The following is an 18,085-nucleotide window of genomic DNA, read 5'->3' on the forward strand; positions in this document are numbered from 1 at the left end:
GATGAGTGTTCAACAAAAGTTTATATCTCAGCCAGGCTCAGGTCACGTAATTTATGTAATTCGCATACCTTAGAGTGGCTTAGTTCAAATGAAAAGTCTTAGTGTTTTCTTCTTTTGCTGTATAGAAAGAAGTTCAAGCCACATGATTGTCTCCTAATGGTACTTGAACTCAGCACTGAAGTTTGACCTGTGCTTGTAACAGAAAGGAACTCTTTTGTATAACCATACTGCAGACTGTGGGAAAGTTAGTCCACAAAAGCAGGTAAAGTCACACACACACACGGTACAACTTGAACTCAAAAAATTGCTGAACCTTGACATGTGAGGTGTGAACTGTTGGAAAATCAGCCATTAACACCCCCATCTGATGGGTAAGCTTTTGTGTGCTGCACTGATGTGCTGAAATTGGAATAGAAGCAGGTACAGCAGATGTAGATAAGCACAGACTGTGTTATGTAGACTAGCAGTTTCAGTGATGGTATCAGCACGTCTCAGTCTTGAACAGCATGAAAAACAACCGTTAGTGCAAATACAACTCTCAAAAGACGACTCCCAGGCTCCTGTGAACCAGCCTCAGGCTTGCGAATATAAATAAACATCAGCACAAGTGAGAAAAGATGAGTGATAATGTCTGTGGTCCATAAATAAGTGTTTTAAACGTAAGTGTAAGGGTATAACACATGCAGAAATTCATTCTTTTGATCTTAGATTCCTCCTCACTCCACAAAGCCAACCAGTGGTGCAGCGTGAAAGAAATGGTCCCTCATTTGCCTCCCACTTGTGAACACTTCTAATACGCTTTAATAGAGCGCAGACAAAGTGGTGGCTTTCATTTTTTTTTAATAAGGGGACAGGATGGTGATCCTACAAGCCAGGAATTACTTTGCTCTAAGAAACAGATTAACTGACTTCTGAGAATTGGCCTATATTAGATTCTTCCAAAAGGTCCCAAACAAATACTTCTCACTAATAATTGAGGGGTCTTAACTAAATGCATGTTGTGGATTGTAAAATATAGGGCTGCACAATATATCGTTTTTTTTTATAGTCATTGCAATATCAACTGGCGCAATAAACAAAAAGGCTGTGGACATATTGCAAAAGACAGAGATTTTTTTGTTAGTTAAAAGAGAATATCAGTAGAAAACTGCACTTTAAACTTTTTTAGTGGTGTCTTTTATGTTCAATTCAATGTTCAATTTGTTCAATAAAAGAACGTTAGAAATTATTTTCTTACATTTGTTTTAAATTCAACGAGCAATTTGTTGTATTTTAGCAGAATACCGAAAGCTCTAGAAATGCAGAAATGAGTACACTTTATTATCTGTTTATTTATCGCAAGTAATAGCATTATTGCATATTGCATAATTTCCTCATACCGTGCAGCCCTAGTTAAAATGCTGTATGATGGAGTTCCCTGAGCTTTGTTGTGGGTGGTGCTGAGGTAATATCTGTCCATCAATTCAATGCTAAAATACTGTACATAGAGTGAGAGAGCTGTGTTTCCATACTCAGTGTCTCGCCACTTTCTGTGTGGTTGTCTGATAAGAGGTTGCACCATGCCCCATCTCCTATTTGTGGTATTCATGGCATCCATCACAGCCAGAGTCTGCAGGGTTTTTGTGTGGCGGAGGGGGACCTTAAGTATTAAGCAAAGCTCTTAGTTTCTTGTTGATCTTTATTCTGAACATCACCAATGGCCACATCTCTAACAGTCCCTTTGGACTAAATTGTCTTAGGTACTAAGGAGCAAATGAAGAAAGGAACTAAGCTAGGCAATAAAGTACCTTTAGCACATTCCTGTTTGCATCTGTGTTAAGATATTACTCCTTGGTAGCAACATCCTCTCCTGTTACCCAGAATACTACCCAGAAAAACAACCATTAAAAAAAATGGTTGGATGGATGTGTATGCGTGCGATCCCTTCTGTAATCTCCATACCGTGTTGGACCAGAACTTGACTATGGGAGCGTGGTAGAAAGCATAAATTTTTCTGGTTAAGGGAAGCTTCCTGGCACGAAAATGTGTCTCCATGTCATTCTTTGCCTCCACGTGGTCGTGGGATCTGGCCTCCTTGAACACATCCTGTAGAGAGTTAACAAGGCCCAAATTAGACAACAGCAAGCCGCAATGTGGGAATAAAGAGAGGGAGAAAGCAAAGGACAGGATGTGAGTGAGTAAGGAAGGTAGCAAATAAATGACTTACTAGTAAAAAGAAACACAAAAGTTTTTATCAACGATCATTTTATGTGAAAATCTGTCTTGTTACTCTTCTTATTACACAACAGACATACAACCTGTTCACAGCTCATTAAACCTTTTAACACCACCTAAATATTGGACTATTTTTCATCTTTAAGAATTATAATGCATTTGGACATTTTAAATCGTTTTTACTGATTTATTTCATTGTGGGACCGTTTTCACACTAGGGAGATACCATATATTAGAGCTTCAAATTAAAAGGATGAAAATACAAAACAGAAGGACTGAGTAAATCAAACCATTTGGATGTCTTCAGCTATGTTCTGGAAGTTGTGTTCGCTGTCCTCCATGGTCATCTGGTGGTCGTCCTGGCTCTGAGGGATATGAGCCATCTCAGCCTTGGATTTGTACTCCAACAGTAGGATGGCAGGAGGTACCAACATACTCAGAATCACCTAGAGACAAATACACACTAATGTGGGTGGATGCTTCTATATTTGTCAAGAAAGTCCTTTGAATTACACACAATAATGAATCTTTTGTAACCCATATTAGATAGAAAGTGTAGCCAGACCATACTCCAGCGCTGACAGTGCGGTGAAGATAGGTTTGGCAATGCGAGACTATTCCCCATAACCCCCACCCATTGAGGGCGCTGTTTGCCTTTAGGCTTCATTTGGCCCGCCGCAGCTCCATCCACGCTCCACCTCTTTGCCCATTTTTGGATTAGTCGACGTCAGACACTGTAAAGAGCTGCCCACTTTGAGCTTTATTTTGGCTCTTCAGAAACCTATTGGTGACGCCACGGAGACTGCGTCCATATTTTATACAGTCTATGGGTTTGACCTACAAATCAGGAATGGCTTGCACCAGTAGGTCACCTGAGATAAACAAGAGTATTAGTAAACTGTTTCATAATTTTATCTGTTGACAAAAATTAATTTTTTATTAATTCATTTTAATTAATTAATTAATTAATTAATTAATTAATTAATTTGTATTAAGCTGTACATAGACTAATAATTCACTGTCGAACCTCAGCAGCCACTGAAAACAAAGCACTGAAGCCAGCACTTATATTTTTGTTTGTTACCAAAAATAAAAATCTAGATGGAACATGAACCTTGTACCAGGAGTTCTTGCGCATGTTCAGCCGTCCCATCCACATGTCTGACAACAACAACTGGGTGCAGGTATGAGCCACAAAGGGCCGTAGGTGGGAGGAGACAGCCAACTTCAAACATGTGGAGTTGCTCCAGTTCTTCAGCTCATAGGTGAGCAGCTTCATGGCCATGGTCTCATCCTGCCTGAACGACTCCTCCAGCAGGTCCACTGCTAATGTCCCAAACTCACTGAAACACATCAGCAGTTTGTTTAGTCCACACCTTCACTTTTACGGATACATTTTATAGCTACGAGACATGAATCAAAGCCACAGAAAACCTTACATTGAGTACTCCTTGAGCTTCTCTGAAGTGTCGTCCACCACGTCACTCTTCTTGGCCTCGTAGCCCATGGATCGGCAAAGCTTACAGGCCACCAGTGCCTTTGCCATGTTCTCCTCGCCGTGCTGCCAGAAGAAGAGTGACATTTTTTGCCTCTTCATCAGCACGGCCCACACCAACAGCTCATTAAAAGGGTAGGGAAACCGCCGTGTCTCTGGGTCGTCTATGTCCACAATCTCTTCTTTGCTTCTCTTTTTGTTCTGCTCGATGGAAGACTCAAGCTAGGAGAGGGAAGGAGCAGTGAGAGGGGTAGAGGCCCACATACTTCATTTAAACATTGCTCCTTAGATGCAGAGAGAGATCTTTATCTTGAGACCTTTTTATTTTTAGGAATGTGGGATACTCCCGTTTAAAAGGAAGCCGTGTTGCTTTTATTGAATTATTTACCTTAGGTTTGTATGGCTGTGCAGTTTTGATGAAGTGATTGTGCCTCGTCTTCTCCTTCTTGTCAGCCTGCATGCTAAAAGACTCGTGACTTTTCCTCAAATGAGAACCAGGACCTGCTGCATGGCGCCCCGACCTCTGTGCAGAATATGAAAATATTTTCAGATTAGTTAATTTTCTTTCACTGACTTTTGTCACAGTTCGCAATCCATTCAATAACCGTCTCAGGCCTAACATCAGTAGTACGATGCATTAAGTGTAACTGTAGATAGGTTTTTTCTTTTTTCTTTTTTACTACATCCACACAACATGCCAGGTTTTAACATCAGTGCATCATACCACTTTAAAACACAGACAGAGGTTTCAAATATAAACACTATAAAAGACCTTTAGGACATTCCCATAAAGACAGAGGTTTTTGCAACCGTTCAAACTCACCCTATTGTTGCCGTGGAGATTGTTGTAAATGATTCGGAAGCGTTTCCTGGTGTAGTTGCACCTGTAAGTCCCGCCCATCAGGTACTCAATAACCAGGCCCACATCAATCAAAGTGATCTTATAGTTTGGGGGCAGATGACTCTGCGAGAAGGCACAGAAACAAAGTGGTGAATGAGACTGAACAGATTCTGGTTAACATCAACTGATAGAAACGTGGCTGATGGTTACCTGTTTAACATCTCTAACCAGGTGGAGAAGAGTTGGGTTGTTGGGAGGTTGTTTCTAAAATTGAATATACAAAAAGCTTTACAGCACTCAAAAACACACACATTCTTTACAACCAGCCCATCTCTGTTAATCAGTAGCTAGTGCATGTTTCAGAATGTTACCGTGTTGTAGAGCTCTTCTAGCCGACTGATTGTCAGGAAACGGTGCATGCTCACACCGTTTTCTATGAGCAACTTGACGAAATCCACCCTGTCCATCACGAGTGCATCCAGCATTGCTTGCTCCAGGGAGCTCACCTATACACACAAAGATAAACATGTTATGAACCATATTTCAACAGCAAATGATTATTTATAAAACAACCAAATTAAGGAGAATACCAGAAATATTTCCACATTACAAAAAAAAAACAAACAAAAAAAAAAAACACACACACACAAGAAACATAAATAAATATAATCTATCCTCCTATTCACAGAAAAGCCAGGATTCACCCAAGTTTCAAAATAAACATACGCAGCATGTTTATTTTATATTTTTATAGCAGCACATAGGGCAGCTTATGAAGACAACTATAACAGGGTTCATTTTACAGTCAAGACAAGCAGTTCATGGCAGCCTGGCCGACTCCAGTCCCCCAGCTCCTCAGACGGCAGATTGTGGTTAGAAAAGATTCTGGGATCATTTTGGGCAAGGTTTGGAGCCAATGCTCAGCTAAGCAAACATCTGTGAAAGATGTGGTGCGCACACACACAAGCACGCATACGTACCAGAAGCTGCTGTCCGTACACAAACACATGATTCTTGGCAATGTCTACCCGGTCCCAGGCCAGTGTCAGGACCAGCTGATCGAAGGCAGATGCATTTGTACCTGAAATACACAGGTACAGCCATGTGTAAACATATACACATATATTAATTCATAGACAAGTAAAGCCTTATTTACTGTGTATTTCCTGTTAGCCAGCTAGCAGGATTAGAGGGGGTTAGTAGTGTAGGGCCAGGGCAGATATAGTCAATTACACACTAACACAGCAATGCAGCAGATTAGACTACAAAGTAAATCCCTGTTCAGTCCACTGCGCTCTTCCACACTAATCTGGTGTATTGTCCTCTAGGAGCCATGTGAATCAAATGATCATAATCACTGTACACAGAATTGATTGTGTGGATGTCAAATAAAAATCCAGCGGGAATTTCAAAAGGACTAAAAGTACTAAATGAAATTCCAAATAGCCTGAGCTCTCAGGTAGTCTGCTTAAAAATCCACATGTAAAAAAAGAAAAAAGATGTAATCAGCTTTTAACAACAGCAATGGCATTTCTTGTGACTCCTTTAAACTTCCCATTTAATATCCAGCCTTCTAAATAAATAAACTGAATTAAAGTGAAGGAGAGAAATATCTTTAAGCACTTAATATTTTTGTAAATGCCTGAGAGCTTTTGTACTCTGTCCTTTTGAAGAGTTGCTGTTCTACCAGGATTACTGCCACCGTCAGCCACTGTATGTTTGTCTTTTGAGTGTCTGAACCACTTTCTCCAGACTATATTATCTGCAGTCACTCAAAAATTCCTTGCTTTTGCCGCAACCTACATTCAGTACAAAACACCTCTTTCCGGTGAATAATTTGTTTCATACTTTAAAACGAAGAATGCCTGTGTTCACATAACAGCTAATCAGAGTTAAAACAAATCATTGAGTTTTTTTTCCATCTGCAGTTATACCAACAACAACAAAAAGACAGATCCTCTACAGCATAATGAAAACAAAGTAAGTTGCTCAGGTGAATGTCTGACTTTTTCTCTGCGGAGAAGAAGAGGGAAAAAGACATGCAGCTTAGTGACTGACAGTGTTGGAATAAGGGGGCCCTGTGAATGTGGGCAACATGATCTCCTCAGGAACACAAAGAGAAAGGCACACAGGGGGAACGCTGTTCTCAAAGCATATCTATATCAGAGTGAAAACATTACGAAGTCTTGAAATCTTTATTTCCCAATGCCAACAACCTCAGCATATGAATAGACTGAGTCAACTTCATGTGACTTTTGTGACTCAGTTCCTTTATTAAATAAGTTTTGGGGGGAAAGGTTCAGAGAGAAATCATCTACTAACCTTGGAGTAAAGCCCTCAGAATGGCTACGTCAATGTCCTGGTGCTCCTCAGAGCTGATGTGAAACACAGTGATCTGTTTTCCAAGAAACAAGATAGCACTTATCAACATGTTCCCACAGACATTATCTAGATGTTTCAAGAGTTTGTGATATATATTACATTGTAAAAAAAAAAAAACTAGCAGTGGGACCATCACAGTTGTCTCTGTGGCAGTGCTTCAATGGGTTTAGTTAGTTGAAAGCTGCTGTAATTTCTTTTACTTCTTCAGAAGGTTTTGCATTTGGTTTTCAGGAATTTTATTAAATGACTCTGATCTTTGCAAGTTTATTTTACTGCAGCACTCATTGAAATGGGAATACATAAAAACTAAACATGTATGACAAGTGTATGAAAGTGATTAAAACATGCATGAATGTACCAATTCTTTGCTCTTCATGCACTCCATCAGAGTCTGAAAGAGATGGATGGCATCGCTGTGGCTGAAGTTAAAGGTTTTCTTGATGGTTGCGATGATGTCAGTCTCCACTCCATCAGGAAGACTACTGTAGAACAATTACAGTGTTACATGGTTATGGTCACATTGCTCAAACCCACACAGCTGCAAAACACTTAAAATATAGGTTTGATTCCCGCACAAAGTGCTTTGATCTCTAGAGAACACATTACGTGAATGTTTCCAATAGGGTTCAAAGAGTAATAGACTGCACCTAGACTCTATGCATGCAGTGCTTGTGCAGCCTTATATTGCTGCAGTATACATAATGTGGTTTGGAAGCATGGTTATATACTGTAGCCGCACAAAGAGTATTTAAATGCTTTATTTATTATAGGTTATTTTCTAAATGTTTCCCAAGTGTATTTTATTTATATTTTTGGGGAGGGGGAATTTTGTAATTGTATTTTTGTTTCCTTCCATTATTTGGTATCGCTGAAACTACTGGGCTCTACATTAATGTAGACTGAAAGACTGGGACTGAAAGACACTTGCCACCGGACCTAACAACTTTTCTGGGGTAAACCCTGTATTCCATTTCCTTTTTCCTGTTAAATAACCTTCAAAGGAATGGATAAACCTTAAATCGTATCCGCTCTGTATCTGTGCAGGTTTCCTGTGATAGGCTATAATAAAACCCTACCTTTTTGTTTAAACACAGGAGGGATTGGTTGATTCATTTTTTGCATGTCAGCTAACAAAAAGATAGATCTTAAATTGGAGCAGCACAGAAATGTGTAACTAAACTAGATCACTATTTGGATCACTGTCCAGATCGTCCAGAAGATAACCAAACTATTAATCAAAGAACTAGACTGTGTTCATGGATACAGTTTACATTGAAGAAGCAAATTAAGGTTGTGTGCATTTTGCAGCATATGTGCAAGCCTGTCAGCTGATTACTTTTAACTACACTCTGTCACAAGTTGAACTTTTTTCAACTCTTTTATAACAGACTTGGCTGTGGCTGGGTTGTTAAAAATCCCTGTGGGACAGAAATAGATAAGAGCCACCAACGACGCTGCCATCAAAGAAAGGGCAAAAAAAAAAAAGAAAGATCATCGCTCTCTACAACACAGTAAATGATTCATCACTAACTGCATCATACTGCCATTTAATTTTACTAATCCTCCAACTTTAAACAAAAATCTAAATATTTAATAAAATACATGCTGAAGCCTGATTGATCCTTTAATTCTCTTTAGGGAACCTACTGCCTCTCCTTTCATTTCCTATCATCTGTCCATGATTTCATTTGCCATTACAAAAAAAAACAAAAAAAAACAAATCAAGACTAAAACAGTATATGGAGAGATTTAGCTTTGGCATGCCAACCACAGTTGTCATTTTCTTTGTTTTATCTTAAACCGTTTCCGCCTTTCCCTTGGTTTTCCCTCAGGTTTATTTAATTGTTAGTGTCCTCCACCCCTAGACACGATACGGACATAACAGTGTGTGTGTGTGTGTGTGTGTGTGTGTGTCCTACCCTCCCTCCTCAGTCTGCTTGTGGACATAGGCCAGTATGTCAGCAGCACGGCCGGTCCCCTCACACACTACCACTGGGACAGGAGGGCTCTCCTGAAGGTAGTCTAGCACGGTCAGGATCACATTGGGACCCCCCTCAAAGATCAGGGCCACAACAGGGACACCCTGACCAATTCCTACAAGAAGGAATATGAAGAGTGGGCTCAGCTCTAATGTTGTTCTACTAATACAGCTCCACCCAAGTGACAGTTTGTAAGACTTTGAGATGATAATAACTAGCTCACTGTTATCACCTAGCTTCCACCATCTTCATAATGATTACACCTTGGAGTTTAGCGCTATCTAAAGGGTATGTAATCATAACACACAATACTTTACAGAATGTCAAATATAGGAATTAATGATGCCAGATAATCACTCAACTTTTTGGTTGTTTCTATGTGATCTGTTTCAAGATTTATTGGTTGCACTTCCTGAGCCTAAATTAAATAAAGTAAATTCAACCCAACTCCCATCATATTTCACTGCTGAAAGAACAATACAAGTTAAATTTTTTTTAACTAAGATGTAAATAAATGAAGATTGTGTTTTACCACAAAATGTAATGTATGACTTTCAGAAATGTTAGATTGTAAAAATCTTAAACATCCTAACAGCTTTTCTGACACCATCTGAATTACCCTGATGTATTTAACTTGGCCTAAAGTGGTATTCACACACAAGTACACACCAAGATTATCTGCTGCACATACAGTATTTTGTTAACCATATCTTATTGCTAATGAATGACATCCAGAAAATCTCATGCCAGGGCAAAATCAACCTGTTTAACACATGAAAGTCAGATATTTTGTTTTTTCCAGGAAGAAAACCATGTCAGTCTCTTTCTACTAGTCCTAATTTATCCAGTAACACTTAACAGCCAGCACAAAATGTCATAAAGGAAGACTTTAGTAAACTGTGTTGCTTCAGTTTAATGAAACGGAGATGCAAACACTGTTTGAAGTAATTTGATGGTAATTTTATGCACCTTTGGTGGAACTGTATATTAATAATTAATTAATTATAAATAATAATTAATTGTCCTTGTCCATTGTCAATGAAATGTGTAGTCAAAATTCAAGTTATGTGCCAGCCTGTGGGAGGCACGTCTGAGCATTAGGGACATTTTCATGGACATTTCTGACAACTTTATGTTCAATGGCCATCATTAGCAAGTAATAGAGAAAGCATAACATGGAATTTAAAGATTTATTTTTTTATGGGGCATTTAGGCCTTTATTTGTATAGGACAGCTTAGACTTGAAAGGGGAGAGAGAGGGGGAATGACATGCAACAAAGGGCCGCAGGTCGGAGTTGAACCCGTGGCTGCTGCGTCGAGGAGTAAACCTCCACATATGGGCGCCCGCTTAAATAGAATTTAAGTTAGTTTTTCTTGTAGAAGGGGGCACTCTATTATTTAGGATTTGAGGCAGTGGCACACATTTAAAATCAAGTACAACAGTGTGGAGTTGAATCTCTGTGATGTACAACTTCAAGCTCCCAACAACAAAATGACAAACAAGTTGGCAAATGTTTAATTATGGGACACCGTTGATTTCAGTAATTTAGTGGGGCAAATGTGGTATTTTGACCAGGGGAGATTAGTATATCAGTAAGGAATGTTTTTGGCTTTCCAGACACAAACAACGTCACTGCATTATCTCAGAAGAGCCCAAGATGGCTTTTGCAGATCTAAAGGGATGTTTTTCAAGAATCCAAGCATTGGAAGCTATTGTACTGAAGTTTTAGTTTTCTTACGTGCGTGTATTCTTTGGAGGTTGATGTGCTTCTCCAGGTCCCGCCGCAGTTGGACCTCAGCGCCGTACTTGCCTACTGTCCCATCATCCACCAGGAGGAAATGGGAATGCAGATTGTTGAGAACGTTAAGTTTGCTTAGAGGGTTCAGCAGCGTCTGATACGGAGCAACAATCTGCAGTGTTGACAGATTAACACAAAGCAGCACAAGGGAAGAGGATAGGAGAGTGAGGGAAAAAAAAGAAAAAAAAAATGACTTCTGTACACAAAATAAAACAATCTGAGCTATGACGAAATGATTGCTGTCATGAAAAGACTCAACATTAAATAGATAGAGGTTATCGGGTATCTTAGAACTGCTGTCAAAGTATTGAGATCTTTTGAAATAATCTTGAACAAAATAAAGTTGCATCTTACGTCTCTGCCAATGAGATCGTTCCTGTTTTCAATGACGCCCCAGGATGCGATCCCAATAGTGCAAATTTTCTTTGATGATCTTGAACAGTGTTCTTTGAGAGCGTCTCCCACATGTTTCGCCACACCTTTAGGAAGGATAAATTAAATCAATGAACTGTCATTATTACTTGAGAAGTGTCAAGTTTTTTTGCTACTTAACCATTGCCATACCTCACTTAAAATCCCCCTCGATACATATTTCCATAAAAACGTATGACCAGTAAAGGTGTGCTAGATACTGTGGATTCAATTAACCATGCCTGTGAAAAGAAATAGCCAAGAAACCTGAGCTTCTGTGATCAAAATTCCCAACAAGTACATTAGGCCTGGGGTTGTTTGTGAACCACAATCCTCAGCTAATGGATCTCATGGATTCAGCAGTAATTTGTGATCCAGGAGACCACCCCAACTAGTCAGGGGGCCTGAGGCATTAAAAGTAATCACTGGTCTGGGTAATTGACCCTGTGAGCAATGATTTAAACACTATGATCAGACCACACCACCTTAACGTTGCGTTGTGGCTGCAGACACACCTCGTCCACGACACACAGCCAAATGACACGCTTAGAGCCCGGTATTACTGCTTCTGCTACATCAGCGTATGTGTGTTTGTGCAGGTTTGAGTACAATGTAAATGTGCATGAGTGTTCATTTAGGGAATGTGTTAGGGGAGCATGGGTGGAAAGTAAGTTATTTAGCTGCAATATCCGTTCAAAAACAATAACACCAATTCTTTATGACACTCAGAATGCAGTTTAGCATTCACACGTTTGCTCTATTATTTTCCCATGAGCTTAACATTTATCTCTTTATCCTAGAGGTTTGTTATTTCTCAGTCAAGACTAAAATAATCTCTCTCTGACTACAGACCTGTGTTGACCCCTCCGGTGAGGATCCAGGCCCCGGTGGTGACTGCAGCTTTGATGAGGCCCTTGCCTACCACCTGCTTGAGGCGTGGGTGCAGCTCAAAGTTCTGAACTCCTCCATGGACAGAGATGAGGATCTTAGGAAGCTCCATATGCCACTCCTTCAGCATCAGCCGCAGGATGCTCTCTGGCGGTGAGTCGTGGGCCAAACGCACATACTGCCGACGATTGCACAGATACAAGAACAGCATGTTGACATGAACACATAAAGCAGAAAAAAACACCAACATCCGAGAAGCTGAAACCAAGCAGTGCTTGGTTGAAAAATGACTAATTGATTAATCGTCTCATAGTGTCAGCACTACATTTTAATAATAACCAGTAGGGGTGTTACAATTGATCAAATCCACGATTAGAATTGAGTTTCGTTTTTAGGTCAGAATTTGATTCAATTTAAACATTTATAGCATAGCACTCACTGCTATGCTATTGTTAGACTACTATAAAATGTTGCAACAGGAGGATTTTCCAGTTACGTTGTTTCTTTGTCATCTCCGACTCCGGTAGTGGACATGGTGTCTGAAAAAGCAGCTGAAGGCTACCGGTAAGCTTCGCTGTGTCTTTAGCTGCAGATTAAGTCACTGGTAAGCTACACTGTGTCCTCTTCGGATGCGCGAAAGTAGACAGGGTTAGAGATGAAAAGAAACACTAAGAGAATCGCCGATCCTGCTTTTGATTTCGATGATAGAAATTATGAGCTAACTTTGATCGATTTTCTATTCAGAATGAAAAATCGATCATGAGACCCCTAATAACTGGGGGTATACATGATCCTTCCATTTTTCTTATTTTATTTTGAGTTTGTTTGTTAACAATGACATACTAACACAATGTTATTGGTGATTAAAGTATTTTGAGACTCACAAGCTGTCTTTTTACATGAACAACATGCCCTCCTACCTTGGCTCTGTATGAGTGAGACCCTCCCTGGAAATTGATGACACCATAGGCGTCAGTGGGGCTCGCCTCTGTGTGTTTTTCCACCGACCATTCCTCCAGCTCGGGCATGGACAGGTTGGGGTTTTCACCCAGCTTCACGTCCGAGTACTTCGTGGCCAAGCTGGCTGTGAAGCCAACATGCTGCCGCACCAGCCGTCCACAGCAGCATCTTGAGGGTGAACAGAACCACTTTTAATTGATGCAATAAAATACTTATTCAGTTCTATACATCCTAGCAGCAATGTGGCAGAGCACAGCAGGTACAACAGAATATAAACAATAGCACAGGCTTAATTTATGGCACATTTATAATTGCTGTAAGTAACAGATATTTTAAAGCAGACAGGGTTCAAAATTAGCAGGCTGGTTGATTTGCTTCATTAACCAGCCAAAAAAGCAATGGCTATCTATTGAGTGGCTGGTCAATTTTGAACATGAACTAGCCATTTGGCTGGTGGATGAAATTAATTAATTTTGAACCCTGTAAGCAGGGAAATATCAAGGGAAAATGACTCTTTGTCTTGCCTTTTACCACACTATCATTTATGTAGCCATCAAGTGCACATTTAAGACCATTTTACATGGTTCCCAAATGAAAACATAAATTTGTCAGCTAGAGACATTTTTAACAAAACCAATGGAGCTAATGTTAGCTTAATTAGCTAGCTCTGATACAATCTGCTAGTGACGGTTATTATTTAAGCTGACAAAATCAACGGTCGCTGGCTTGAAATTGAAAGCCCGTTTGTCTATTTTTTTCTGAAATAAAAGACACATTGTTCCAACAATTTCAAATGTTAGATCTATTCATCACTGTGAACTGCACTTTATCTGAAACATCCAAATTTCTCCCATCAATATAATATAGACACAAAAATAAAAACCTTTATCTTAACAACCTCTACTTTCAATGGCTCATCAATGTATTATTATTAAAATGAATGACCAACCTAAGCTTTTTTGTTTCCACACCTCTTAATTATCTTAGGCAAGAATGTGCATCCTGACACACAAAGCCGGGAGGTTTTGTAATTGTAAAAGGAATTGTAAAAGAATTTGCCTGCAGGCCTTTTCTGGTGTAAAGTCAACTAGTTAGTACGGACGCTTGAAACTTAAAACTTCTCTTAAGACTAGTCCTGTCAGGTTACAAAGAAATTAGGGGAACAAAGACCAAACAGATACTTACCGGACTAGCTGTTGACAAATCTGGCATCCTGGAAGGCATCTGAAACCAATTTCAGCAACATAATTATTATTAATTAATTGATTTAAATGTAAATAAATACAAAACACCAAAATGTGGAGTACATTTGCAAAGATACAAAGCGAGTTATAATGGTCTGATCTCTTCTAGTAAGAAGAAAGTTCTCGGTAGACAAGGTTTGAGGACATTAAGGAAGGTTATTTGTCAGCTGGGCAGGCAGCCCATTTAGATTGGCCTTTAACCAAGAGAGCATTGTGAAACCTGCCAAGGGGACTCTCACTTTGATCACAGTCACATGCAGGCCTTTGGCCCAACGTTAAATGGGCCCATGCTCACTAACGCCTCCGAATCATCTTCGAGCAGCAGCACGTACTGTAGTTAGAGGAGAAAATCCAGTGGCAAATAATTGATGTAAAAGAAAACACAGGAAAAAAGAGTAACCCAGTATTTTTGCGAGTTTACAAGAAGGAAGGTCTACAACTTCTTGAAAGTGCAACTAAATAGTGGTAGTGCAACAGAAATGGCTTGCACACAAAGGAGGTGGTTAAACAGTAAGTACAATTGTGGGAAACTATAAGATTAAATAATCAAGACTTTTACAAACACATTTTTTTTATTTGCCCATTTCTTTATAACTGAATAAGGTAAATACCAGCTGCTGTACCTTTAATTGAGCTATTTCATGTGTGCTTCTCAAGCACACCAAGTACATTGTGAATGACAAAGAATTTCAGCTTTGGCTGACAATAAAGTTGTATCGTATCGGATCGTATGAGCGGCCTGCATGCCAAGCCAATAAGAAGCCTTCAATACAATTTAACAATGTTTTGTAAGTACGTTTTCACACCTACCTCATTTGGTCCGGACTTTTGGACTTTTAAGTTTGATCCGAACCAAAATTACAGGTGTGGAACCTCCCCCGGACCACGGTCCGGATCAAAAGACCAAATTTTGGTCCGATAAAAAGAGGTAGTCTCGGTCCGGACCAAACTGAACCATGGTCTGGTTTGTTTATAGCGTGAAAGCATTTTTTGGATGGTTCGGACTTTCGGACCAAATACAAGAAGCTCTGGCAGGCTCTCCTTGTGTTACAAGACCGGGGAAGCTCCTTTAAGGAATAGCTCGGTGCTTAGTATGTAGGCTACATGAGAGAGTGAGTGACGGTGAATGTGCTCAGAGCATACAGCTGTCGGCTATCAGAGCAGAGAATACATCAGCTCCAGAAAGAAAGTTCCCATGTCTTTGCTTCTCAACATCACAACAAAACAAAAAGAGCCGCGGCAGTAGGGGAGAGCAGCAGTCAGCTGAAAAAAAACTCCGACACAGAGAGAGGATACGAGAGGACGGGGAAGCCTGTCTACAAACCAATCAATTATAAGTATCAGGAGACGCAGCTCACGTATGTGATGACGGCAGGACGTAGTTTAGTCACGTATAGATCTTTAGTGCGCTTGCATAACTGCAGTGTGAAACCAAAACTTACCGGATCAAATGTATACAATGTAACAAAAACATGAACCTTGGTCCGGACTTTCAGGTGTGAAAACGCCCTAAGATTCCAGTAGGTCTGCAGAAAAATTCTGCTTCACATTACACACACACATAAATATTTTTTTACAAATACAAATAAACAATTTAATTTTAACGGCCAACCAAAAGTGGGATTCCGATTTCATTGAATCTAATTAGTCATCCAAATAATGAACTCCAAACATCCTAAAATAGCTGACTGGTAGAAATGAATAACACCTAAGAAGATATGATACACAGGTCTATCACCGGTCTTCCCCCGCACTTAACGCTGCAATTATAGTGACAGACATAAACATTAAAATTATGTGAAAAACAGACTAATTTACTCTTTAGAGAGTGGTGGTTAGGGTTTGGGCCTACTTTAACACACACCATACAATTACACCGTTTCCATGGCTATCACCACAAGGCACGCTACAGTACGTCTAAGCACATACCTGTGGGGGTCCTTTGACACTGGAAGTATGTACACACATTCCCGCTTGGTGAAAGTGCTTTCTATCCAGGGTTTCTGGGACTGTGAACAAAAAGAAACAGTTGCATATTGTAAACAGTGGACAGTGGGTGATGTTCCTGTTCATGGCTTATTATATTTGCATTTAAAGAACAGAAAGAAACAGTGCTGTGATTATATTGATTGTAGTTTTACAAAGACAAGAAAAGCCAGTAAAAAGAACATGGGGATAAATCAAAAGTGGTACTGTTTTGCTTTATTTAGAACAATTTTCTCTACAAATAATGAAACGTCCTAAACGTGGTTCTTGTAATCCCCTTAATCCAGGATTCAGTCAATGACAATCAAAGTGATTAGAAGCTGTAATAAATACAAATATATAAAACTAGGAAAACTGTAGTTCAGGAGGCACCTCAGCGATAGGTGCCTGCCAATGTTGTAAACTGCAATACATTAATCTCACTCTGTATCACTATTCCTTTAAAACAAGGATTTATGTCACAGGAATTTTCATTTAAATGCCTCATGCCTTATTGTTCCCCAGTATAGCTCAGAGCGATTAGCACCATTAATCCCTCGCAGCACAAAGAAGGGAACCTGCAAACACCGTCACCTGCTGTACACCAAAGCGTTTCAACTATTCCTGAAAGTCAAACAATAGTATTACAACCAGAAATGGAAATGTTGTGAACCAGGCAGTTAACAGCAAGTCAATTTTCTGCTGAAACAAATGATCCTAACTAGTCAACCTTTCCATATAGTTAAATACAGGCAGTGTAGAAACAGAAGTGACTTAGCATAAAAGAATAGAGCAAAGTTCCATGACTAAATCTCAATCATTTTATCTCTTTCTTAAGTCACTTATATCTGGTGCCAAGAGTCCCATCCATAGTGCCTCAGGTTCTATGCTGCCTACAACAAATTGCAGTTTTTTACGAAAACATCTAAACAAACAAGTCATCCCACAGCTTGACCAGTGACACCGAGCCACTGAGTGTACCTGGATGTACTCCTCTTCATCGATGTGTTTAAGGGCTTTGTACAAGAACATGCCAAGGCTCCTTCATGCATCTCCTGGACAAACCACAGTCACCACAGCCTTGCCTGAGCACTGGATCATCAGCAACAAATCCCTATACTTCTCTCGACCTGTGTTTCTCAGAAGAAATTTCCATATGGGTCTCAAAGTCTACAGCGATGCTGTTGCCATACAGATCGGGCCTGAGTTAAAAGCCGAGTGATCAGTGAGAAGCTGCAGCCTCCAAACTCCATCCACGGTTAATATGTAAGAAGCCACTCGGGGGGCAGATGAATGTGTCTGAGACCAACTACATATTATACCTTGGCTGGGGAGAAAGAGACGAGGAAGGTGGGGGTGTGGGAGAGGATTAGTGGATGGGCAGAGGCCTCAATGATATATACCTAGTTGTCTACTGAGGACACACCACCAACTGTGATTAATGCAGGAGTACACACAAAACCTCTCCCAACAACACAGGCCACGCACTTGGGATTTAAGGAGGCCTCTTATTTTGAAACTTATTTTGAAAAGAGCAACACTAAAAAAACATTATCCAGGTAAAAATGAGGGCAGCAAACTCAGGTAACTCTGTGTACTAAAGTACCATTGTACTAAACATGGTTTTACATATTTACATAAGGCAGTGGTTTTGATGTTCACATTGAGTCTTCCATATGGAAGAAATTCTATATCGAGTGAGTCATCACTAAGCAATCCTAAGAGATTAAACTTTTTTTCTTCTCACAGTAGTTGCAGCATTTATGAGTTGGGGTATAATGAGTTGGGGTATGATAACATGAAACACAAATGTCAACAAAGGTTTCTTTAATAATGTCATTTCAAATTAATTTTGCACTTTAAACACTGTTTAGACCTACAGCTACTGTATATTGCTGACATTGGTA

The 18,085-nt window shown here is 39.8% G+C and overlaps 1 protein-coding gene across 4 annotated transcripts in view; it reads right to left on the reverse strand.

The window, feature by feature from the left end:
- LOC116037623 (transient receptor potential cation channel subfamily M member 7-like) overlaps positions 1–18,085 on the reverse strand; it is a 48,294-nt gene that overhangs the window by 18,329 nt on the left and 11,880 nt on the right. For 2 of the 4 annotated variants that reach the window (XM_031281579.2, XM_031281577.2), the window contains exons 2-19: positions 16,143–16,222; positions 14,155–14,193; positions 12,930–13,137; positions 11,974–12,187; positions 11,065–11,189; positions 10,651–10,822; positions 8,852–9,026; positions 7,291–7,414; positions 6,873–6,945; positions 5,531–5,631; positions 4,922–5,056; positions 4,761–4,814; positions 4,533–4,673; positions 4,098–4,232; positions 3,654–3,931; positions 3,329–3,557; positions 2,505–2,660; positions 1,942–2,085 (exon numbers count right to left, since the gene is read on the reverse strand). In XM_031281579.2, the coding sequence (XP_031137439.2) occupies positions 1,942–2,085; positions 2,505–2,660; positions 3,329–3,557; positions 3,654–3,931; positions 4,098–4,232; positions 4,533–4,673; positions 4,761–4,814; positions 4,922–5,056; positions 5,531–5,631; positions 6,873–6,945; positions 7,291–7,414; positions 8,852–9,026; positions 10,651–10,822; positions 11,065–11,189; positions 11,974–12,187; positions 12,930–13,137; positions 14,155–14,193; positions 16,143–16,222 (2,583 nt within the window). Of the gene's footprint in view, positions 1–1,941; positions 2,086–2,504; positions 2,661–3,328; positions 3,558–3,653; positions 3,932–4,097; positions 4,233–4,532; positions 4,674–4,760; positions 4,815–4,921; positions 5,057–5,530; positions 5,632–6,872; positions 6,946–7,290; positions 7,415–8,851; positions 9,027–10,650; positions 10,823–11,064; positions 11,190–11,973; positions 12,188–12,929; positions 13,138–14,154; positions 14,194–16,142; positions 16,223–18,085 lie in introns of those variants that run through there. The other 2 variants (XM_035999321.1, XM_035999322.1) reach the window with 2 other exon arrangements.

The sequence above is a fragment of the Sander lucioperca genome, chromosome 3 (genome assembly GCF_008315115.2).
Source record: "Sander lucioperca isolate FBNREF2018 chromosome 3, SLUC_FBN_1.2, whole genome shotgun sequence".
Classification (NCBI taxonomy): domain Eukaryota; kingdom Metazoa; phylum Chordata; class Actinopteri; order Perciformes; family Percidae; genus Sander; species Sander lucioperca.